The sequence below is a fragment of the Glycine max genome, chromosome 2 (assembly GCF_000004515.6).
Source record: "Glycine max cultivar Williams 82 chromosome 2, Glycine_max_v4.0, whole genome shotgun sequence".
NCBI classification, from domain to species: Eukaryota; Viridiplantae; Streptophyta; class Magnoliopsida; order Fabales; family Fabaceae; genus Glycine; species Glycine max.
Window position 1 is genome coordinate 4315425 of NC_016089.4, and position 9324 is coordinate 4324748.

A 9324-nucleotide genomic window follows, 5' to 3' on the forward strand; every position below is an offset into this window, starting at 1 on the left:
AATTCTATATTAAATGCATAATTATATTATTCTGCTACAATTCTATATAACAAATAAGTAAATTTAGCATGCTTAGAGATATTAAATACAGAATTATTTCAGTGGCCAACTACATTTTTCTTTTTCTTTATACTTTTTTGATTTAAATACCTTCTTATTCCAGTAATTTAGTTTTTTTTTGTTCCGGTAAAAAAATATCTTTATAAAATATGTTTGTTTTATTTTTCGTCCTTAAAGTTCTTTAGATAATACTTTAAACAATGAAAAAAAAAACATTATTTAAAGTATATTAAGGACGAAAAAACAAAACAAACATGTTTTAAGGATTAAAATGAAAAAAAATAGAGGAACAAAAATGGAAAAAATATTAAATTACAATGAAAAAAGTGTTTAAGCCTATTTTTTTTATTAGTTGGAATTCTCTTTGACTTAAAAGTCACATGTTCAAATCATATAAATAGTTTTTTTTTATTCACAAAGATAAAGTTACACGCAACTACCCTACTAAAATTGGCCATTCGTATCCTGGAATCATTGTAGTTCTAGCCACATTTGATTAAATAGCAGTAGAGCAAGAGATAGGTGAAGGACTGAGCAAGTGTATGTTTTTAGAAGGCCAAAGGAAAAGTTTACCCATTGTATCACTCATTGGATACTCAACTTCTATGATAGGTATGTTCCTCTTAACTGCATCATTCTTCACAATGAATGTGCTACCAACCTGAAAAACAAAGTTTTAAATCATGGATGCATAAATTATGAAGCCAATATTCTAAACTCATTCACTAAGTGGAATGTAAATACCAAGATGAGATGGAAGGACAAATATAGGCATGGATTGGCATATGAGAAAAATATTCTTAAGCTGAAGGCAACGGTCAGAAAGATATGCATCAAAACCATTCATGCATAAATTATGAAGCCAATATTCTTAAGTCTAATATCCAAAATTCACTTTATGTCTATGCTACCAAAAGGATGGAGTAAGCAAATGAGAAGTTTTTTTTATACCATGTAAATGGGATTCCATGATTCCATTTTGAATGAGTTCATTAACCAAGCAATGGAAGCTGTCTTTGGTACATATACCAATTAACTTAACCAAATTTCTAATGTGAAGACAACTAAGTAACTTAACCAAACAGGTATAATGGTTCTAGTACAAACTATAAATTAAAATTAGAATAATTGAAATTAAGATTAAATTATCAAAACCAATGTGTCTTTTAGATCAAAAGTAGTGATCTGTGTTTGGCCAAAATCCCAAAAAAACAAGAAAAATATGCTAGCAGTACCAAGTGTGAACTGAGAAAGGATGAAAAAATAAACCCACATTAATCTTATCCCTCAGTATTTAGAAAAAGAAGAAAAATAACAGATATCAAATCAGAATACAACAATTAACAAAAAGAAGTGTAGAAGAATTTTTTTTTTCTCTCCTTGTAAAATTGAAAGAAAGAGAAAATGCCTATAGCAGTGATATAAGATAAGAGAAAATGGTATCTTATTTGAATTGGATGAATGTCTTCGTCATATCTGTTATCTATTCTTCCAAAAATGCTGAAATCATAGAAAAACACTAAAATATATATGTCAATCAATGCACAAAAACACTAAAATGGAACCTTGATATGGTCTTAAATAGTGGTATGTCCCGGTATATCAAATAGAAATTTTATTGTTTATTTCATTAGAAAATTTTTACAGTCTTTTGTGTTAGAATCAGATTGCTTGTAATTTTACACATATAACTTATTTCACAGTATATTTCTATGAAAAATGGAATTAAGGATAAGCATACACTCTCAAGATAGGAGACCGAAAATTAGGACAAACAAATAGATCTAAACTCAAGTTTTTAGGCGAAAGAAAACTTATCAATACAAATTTCTCCAACATTTATAAGAATCACAATTGAATAGTGAACTTCATTTCTGGTTCTCCTTCGTGGTTACCGACACACAACCATAAAAAAACAAAAACAAAAATGAGAAAATGAAACTTTATAAATAATGCACCAAAGTAAACTATAGAGCATAAATACTAAATAACCAAGGGTATGCTACCAGATACCCCAACCGCTCAAGTGCAAAACAAACAGGTTGGGAAAAACTAAAAAAGTCCCTACAAAATAATCAAATAACCAAGGTATGCTGACATAACATTTTTTTCTAACACTTGGTTTATGTCAATAACCGATAACATTTTTAATGGTGAGGACTAATAGAAAAATAAATAAATTCTAGGGACGATTTAAAAAAAGTTTAGAAATACTAAAATAAAAATTTGGATAAATTACAACAACTAACTATATATTCAAGTCTAATTTTTTCAATTAAAAAAATAACTTTTGATTGGATTTTTTGCTTCACTCCCCTCTAGGTGGAAAACATAAATATAATTTTAGTTCCTTAAATTTGAAATACTTTTAATTTTAATCTTTCAATTAAAAATTTATATTTTTAGTCTATTAAATTTGCAAAATGTTATTTTTAATCTCCAAGAGTTAATTTAAATGACTAAAAAGAACATATTTTAACCTTTTTATAGTACTGAAACTCAAAGGGAAGTTTGACTAAAAATAATATTTTACAAATTTGAAGACTAAATTATTTTTTATAATTGAGAGTTCAAAACCGAAAATACCTCAATAAGAGTAAGAGACTAAAAATATATTTAAAAGTCTGTAAAAAAGAAAAAATAAAACTTCTCATATCCATCGAATGTATTTTGCCTATAAACAAGTCCAAATACGAAGCATTATCTAGTTTATTTGGGACAACAGACAAATCCTCCGAGAGTAATACTGTAGCATACCAAAATTCAAACAAAGCCGTTCCGAGATGAATATGTCCTTCATCTTTAACAAGATTCAAATCCTAAAATACAAAAAAAGGAAATAGTTTTTTTCTTTCTATTTACTGCAAAAAAGGGAATAATCTTATTAATACATTACTAATATTACTTTCAATATACGTTTTTCGCTATATAGATATTATATACCCTTATTGAATAAAATGTATATAAAATTTTCTAATTATAAAAGAAATATACCATGAAAAGTATTTTGCCAATTAATTTTAAAAGTCAAATGGAAGACTTTCTCCGGGAATAATACATAAAGTTTAAGTCTAATCATTATTATTCTTAGGAATCTGATATTTTGGTATAAACATTTACATTTTTTTAAGAATAAGAAAAAAGAAAAGAAAAGCATAAAACAAAAAAAGCAATCTGAGTCATTTTTTTACTGCAGCAATCTGAGTCATGTGGCGTGTCATCTCTCTTTTCTTAAATATTTGTCCACATAATCAAATCGACACATGCAAAAACTATACTATATTACTATATGAATCAGAAACGTCAACGGCGTTTAAGAACAACAAAAAAAAAAACACTTTGGTTTTCAAATTACAGCACCATGGCTAATGATCCTGAAATCAACTCACCTCTAAGTTCGTTCCTTCGTTTTCTCTTATTTTTTAAACGCACTTTCGATCTTTTTTTTTTTTTTTTTTCTTTTGAAGTTGAGCCGCGCATGAGTTGTTGTTAATTTCTGGGAATTATCTTCGATTCTTATTGATAATTTTTTTTAACGCTGCTTTCCTTTGTAATTGGCATATTCATTGATTGATTTTCTTTTTTCAGTTAAAAGGCATGTCAACAACGCCGACGCCAACACCTCGAGCTCGCCGGACGGCGGCGAGAATTCTCCGATCGAGCAGGTGGCGCTGACGGTTCCGGTGGGCGACGATCCATCACTTCCTTCCTTCACTTTCCGGACATGGATTTTGGGAACTCTAGCCTGCGCTCTCCTCTCGTTCCTGAACCAGTTCTTCGGGTACAGGCGGGAGCCGCTTTCGGTGACGGCGATCTCGGCGCAGATAGCGGTGGTGCCGGCGGGGCACCTGATGGCGGCGGCGGTGACAAGGCGCGTGTTCATGAGAGGCACAAAATGGGAATTCACGCTGAATCCGGGGAAGTTCAACGTGAAGGAGCACGTGCTCATTACCATCTTCGCCAGTTCCGGAGCCGCAAGCGTCTACGCCATCCACTTCGTTAGCGCCGTTAAAGTGTTCTACCGGAAGGAGTTAACGGTTTTGGCGGCGTTATTGGTAGTTATAACGACGCAGGTTTTGGGCTTCGGTTGGGCCGGGGTTTTCAGACGCTACCTCGTCGAGCCCGCTACCATGTGGTGGCCCCAAAATCTTGTTCAGGTCTCGCTCTTCAGGTACGCTCGTATATTTACTTGGTCATTGGCTCATTCTCTGTTTTATTTTATGCCACTGTTTTTTTTTCCTAGTCAAACACTAAATATACACTGTTTCTTTTACTTTTACTTTCCCACGTTTCTCTGCTTAAAAAATATCTATTTATTTTTCATCTCATTAGTTTTATTATATTTATCAATTTCTTTTTTTTTATTTTTTAATGAGTAGATACGCCTAATAAACTTTCAAAACATCATTAGATTTCTTTAGATATATTATTTAGATAGATAAAAAATGAAAAATAAAGTAGGAACTATATATTATTTAGATACATAAAAATAAAAACGATACCTAACCTATGTTTTTGTTTAATTTTGATACCTGTCGTGCAAATCACCTGAATGTTGAATAATAATTTAAAATGATTTGATCTTGCTAATGTGACACTTTCGTTTCTCACATGAGTAATCAATGAAAATTCATAACGATGGTAGTAAAGTCAAACATAATAATACATGAGATATTAAAATAAAAATAATGATTTGGGTAGCAAAATCAAAACTATTTATTTTATAAGTAATAAAAAGTTTTTTAAGCCTAAATTATACTAAGACTTTTTTTTCTTAAAAAAATTTCTATGAACTGTATATCTTATTTTTCGGGAACGTTGTTAAACATGTTCTGTGGTTAGAGTCCACTGGAACACCAGGGAGAGACGGAGTGAAACATGCTTCCATAAACAAATACACTATAAAATTTCAGAAAAAAAATAAAGAGCTCACAATTTTATATAGAAGACTTTATGGATGAAAATAAGGTAATTGAGTGAGGAGAATCACACTGATGGATATAAATTTTTTAAAGAGAGAGAAACTTTGCAACTCAAAGCAATTTGAAGAATAAAAATGCTGACTAAAGATTATTTTCGTCATTTAACTTTTTTTTTTTTTTCCATCATTTATCTTTTAAAAAGTTTATTTTAATTATTTATCTTTATAAATTGATTTAAAATGGTCATTTTCATTTTAACACAGTTAATAGTACTCAAATGATGGTTTTTAGTCGTGACATAATATATTTTTCTAAAGATAGAGCTCTTCTTCTTCCACCTTTCTCCCTCCCAAGAAGGACCAAATTCAAACAGTTATAATTTTAGAGGGATCTACAACCTAATTTACCCTAAATAATATGTTAAAATATATATTAGTATCTTTTATTTTAAATTATATGTTTATAATTGTGCATGATAACATGAATTTTGAGAAAAATTATTGATTGCACCAATTACTAGGAGAAAAGAGTTTTTTTGTTTATTAAAATACTCTTATTAAATAATTAAAAATAACTATGCGTTAACTAAATATTTAAGTTACATACTGAAAAATTATAATGTTATTAGAAAAAAAAAATACTTCATATTTTTCCATTCGAAAATATTTTAAAATAAACCAAAACTAGATGGAAATTAATGATATGAGTGTTTAATATATTAGCAAGAGAAACTAATTGAGTTGAGAGATTTGAAAGAATTTAGACAAATTTATTTCAACATATTAAAACGCCTTCTATATATTTTAATATATTTCTTAGTGAAATTTATTATAATAATTTTTTAAAATTTATTTCAATAAATTTCATAGTCAATTTTATAAAAAGAAACTTTTATATGATAAGACTTTATTGAATAAATAATGAATTAAATTATTACACTCTAAACTAGGTTTTCTAAAGTAGCAAAATCTCGTCGCCACAAATGCTAAGTTTTTGTAAATTGAAAACTTTCGATGTATAACTAAAATGTAAAATATCAAGATGCATGGGTTGGTTTAAATTTTTTTCTTATTTATTTTTTATTTTTACGGATAAAAAAATATGTAAAATATGATTCTACGAATTCATTATTAAGTAGGCTTGGAGTCACCTTGCATTTCAGATTTCCATAGTTTCATATACTCGAGCTTAAGCTTAAGGTTTTGTAATCTCGGCTCATTTAATCCTATGTTATTTGTGAACAATAACAGTTAATCACATTACTTTTAATCAAGGGAGGCTAATTTCGTTACTTAAATAATATGCGTGAGTTACTATAAATTTTTTTATACTTGACTTACGTCTTTATAGATAAAAAATAATCGCATGGCTTTTAATTCTACATTGGGTAATGATTTTACAATTCATATACTTCATAATTGATTTCAGGGCGCTGCATGAGCAAGAGAAGAGACCAAAGGGAGGGTTAACTAGGAATCAGTTTTTCCTTATAGCATTCCTTTGCAGTTTTGCATATTATGTCTTCCCTGGCTACTTGATCCCAATGTTAACATCAATTTCGTGGATTTGCTGGGTGTTTCCCACTTCCGTTATAGCACACCAATTAGGTTCAGGGTTGCATGGTCTTGGACTTGGTGCTATTGGCTTTGACTGGTCAAGTATATGTTCCTATCTTGGTAGCCCTTTGGCCAGCCCATGGTTTGCCACGGCTAATGTTGCTGCCGGTTTTGCCATTTTCATGTATGTCATCATGCCCATTGCGTATTGGACTAACCTTTACAAGGCAAGAAGTTTTCCCATATTTTCAGATGATCTATTCATGTCCAATGGTCAAAAGTACAACATCTCAGCTATCACAGACTCCAAGTTTCACCTTGACATGGAGGCTTATGAGCGTGAAGGCCCTCTTTATCTTAGCACCATGTTTGCTATGTCATATGGCATTGGTTTTGCTTGCCTTTCTGCAACCCTTGTTCATGTATTGCTCTTCCATGGGAGGTAAGCCACAATGTTAGAACGAGCAGCACACTCTATAAGACATTCCTATTAACACTTTTTTTTATTGGTTATAATTTATTGAAAATTACAACATTAGAAGAAAGACTCATTAAATAAGATGTGAGACTTGTGTGATTTTCAATGAATTTCAACTAAGAAAAAATAATGTGTTCAAAAGAGTGTTTTGGTGTGTTCCTAGCTTTTCTCAGGTTATAATAGTTCCATGTTTTTTATTGGAACTTTGAATTGTGTGAACTAATGTGACATTGGTTGAAATACGTGTTTTAATGGTGCAGTGAAATATGGCGGCTAAGTAAGTCTGCTTTCCAAGAGAATAAGATAGATATACACACGAAGATCATGAGAAAGCATTATAAACAAGTTCCTGAATGGTGGTTTCTTTGCATTCTTCTGTTCAACATCACGGCAACTATATTTATATGTGAATATTTTAACAATCAACTCCAACTACCATGGTGGGGTGTGGTGTTAGCTTGTATTGTTGCCATATCATTTACTCTTCCGGTTGGAGTGATTAGAGCCACAACAAATCAGGTATAGTCCCACGTTATACACAAGTCATAAAAGTATTGGTAATAGTAAAGTTCATTAATGAAATTTGTGGTACAACCTTGCATTGATGCCTCACATTGGAGAAATTATTAGGTAGTTTAGTACCATTACAACTAAAAATAGTTTGGTTGTTTTTCCTTCATTATCAATCACATGGCTTAACACGATAATTAACTTTCTTTTATGTGAAGGCACCAGCTTTGAATATAATAACAGAGTACATAATTGGATACATCTACCCGGGATATCCTGTTGCCATTATGTTGTTTAAAGTGTATGGGAATGTGAGCATGAAGCAGGCGATTTTCTTTTTACAAGATTTTAAGCTTGGCCATTACATGAAGATTCCTCCAAGAGAAATGTTCTTTGCACAGGTTCGCAAATTGCACACCAAGCCTCCCTAATCAAAACCATGGAAAAAACAAAGAGAAGTGATTTTTTTTTTACATTATACTATTACCATTCCGCATCTAAGGGCATGTATGGTTTTCAGTTGAGACTCCCAAAATTCAAAAAGCAAACTGAAAAAGCCTCTTATTTGATTTTAGTCCGATCGGGCTATAAACTGAATTTTACAACAATTTTGTCTTGGAACTCAATTTGAAATTAAAGGAAAGGAAGAGTTGTTTTGCAGACTAAATTTATCGATAAAGTTCATTCAAACTTAGGTTTGTAAACTTTAATCCAAACATGCACTAAATAGTCTGGTAAGTACTAATAATTATCTTATTCCCCTACTTGCCCTCTTCCTCTATAGGTACTTGGCACCTTAATATCTGCAGTGGTGCATTTGCTAACAGCATGGTGGCTGATGAACACTGTTCCAAATATATGCGAACGAGAATTGCTTCCAGCAGGTAGTCCATGGACTTGCCCTGGTGATCATGTGTTCTATGATGCATCTGTGGTATGGGGTTTGATAGGACCACGTAGAATTTTTGGAGATCTTGGACACTACTCAGCCATCAATTGGTTTTTCTTGGCTGGAGCTATTGCTCCTTTCTTGGTTTGGCTAGCACACAAGGCTTTTCCAAATAAGCAATGGATTAGACTTATCACTGTGCCTGTGCTCTTGGGAGCATTAGCTGACATGCCTCCAGCCACAGCAGTAAACTACACAAGTTGGGTTCTTGTTGGGTTTCTCTCAGGGTTTGTTGTCTACCGTTACTATCGCGATTGGTGGAGCCGACACAACTATGTCTTGTCTGGGGCACTTGATGCTGGATTAGCCTTCATGGGTGTTTTGCTCTACTTGTGTTTGGGGATGAAACAGATTAGCCTAAACTGGTGGGGTAGTGATCCTGATGGATGCCCATTAGCTTCATGTCCAACTTCTCCTGGTGTTGAATCTAAAGGGTGTTCTGTTTACTGAGTTTGTAAGTGATGTATTGGTATAGTTGCAGCCATGATTTTAAATTGTGGTTGAGGTTGTGTGCGATTTGCAAATATATACACAAATGCTGGCATAATTCTTTCTTCTTCAATGCATGTAGAGGTTGTATATAAATTTTGTAAAATATTGGATTTATTTATGAATAATGATGTAAATTTACATTATATCCATGAAGATGTCTAATATTCAAAAGTGTATGTATGCTTTCATTATGAGGTAAAAATGTAAAATAGATGATGGTTAATCTTTTATTATTATTATTATTGAAGAAAAGTAGAGAGCAGTTGTAAAATATCATTGGGACAAATTTCTAGCGTGTCTAATAATACATTGGTGGAAGTTTTCTTCTTCGTGAGAATATTAGTGTAGATATTCGTT

The 9324-nt window shown here is 31.6% G+C and overlaps 1 protein-coding gene across 2 annotated transcripts; it reads left to right on the plus strand.

Annotated features, from left to right (window-relative positions):
• Window positions 1–550: 550 nt before the first annotated feature.
• LOC100777917 (oligopeptide transporter 7) lies at window positions 551–9222 on the plus strand. 2 transcript variants are annotated; one of them, XM_041010886.1, is made up of 6 exons: window positions 551–672; window positions 3649–4231; window positions 6411–6980; window positions 7277–7535; window positions 7745–7927; window positions 8311–9222. In XM_041010886.1, exons 1-6 carry the CDS (start codon window positions 603–605, stop codon window positions 8923–8925), a joined length of 2280 nt encoding a protein of 759 aa, XP_040866820.1. In that variant the 5' UTR covers window positions 551–602; the 3' UTR covers window positions 8926–9222. The 2 variants fall into 2 exon arrangements, with proteins under 2 accessions (XP_040866820.1, XP_003519862.2); XM_003519814.4 differs by lacking the exon at window positions 551–672 and adding an exon at window positions 3344–3455.
• Window positions 9223–9324: the final 102 nt, after the last annotated feature.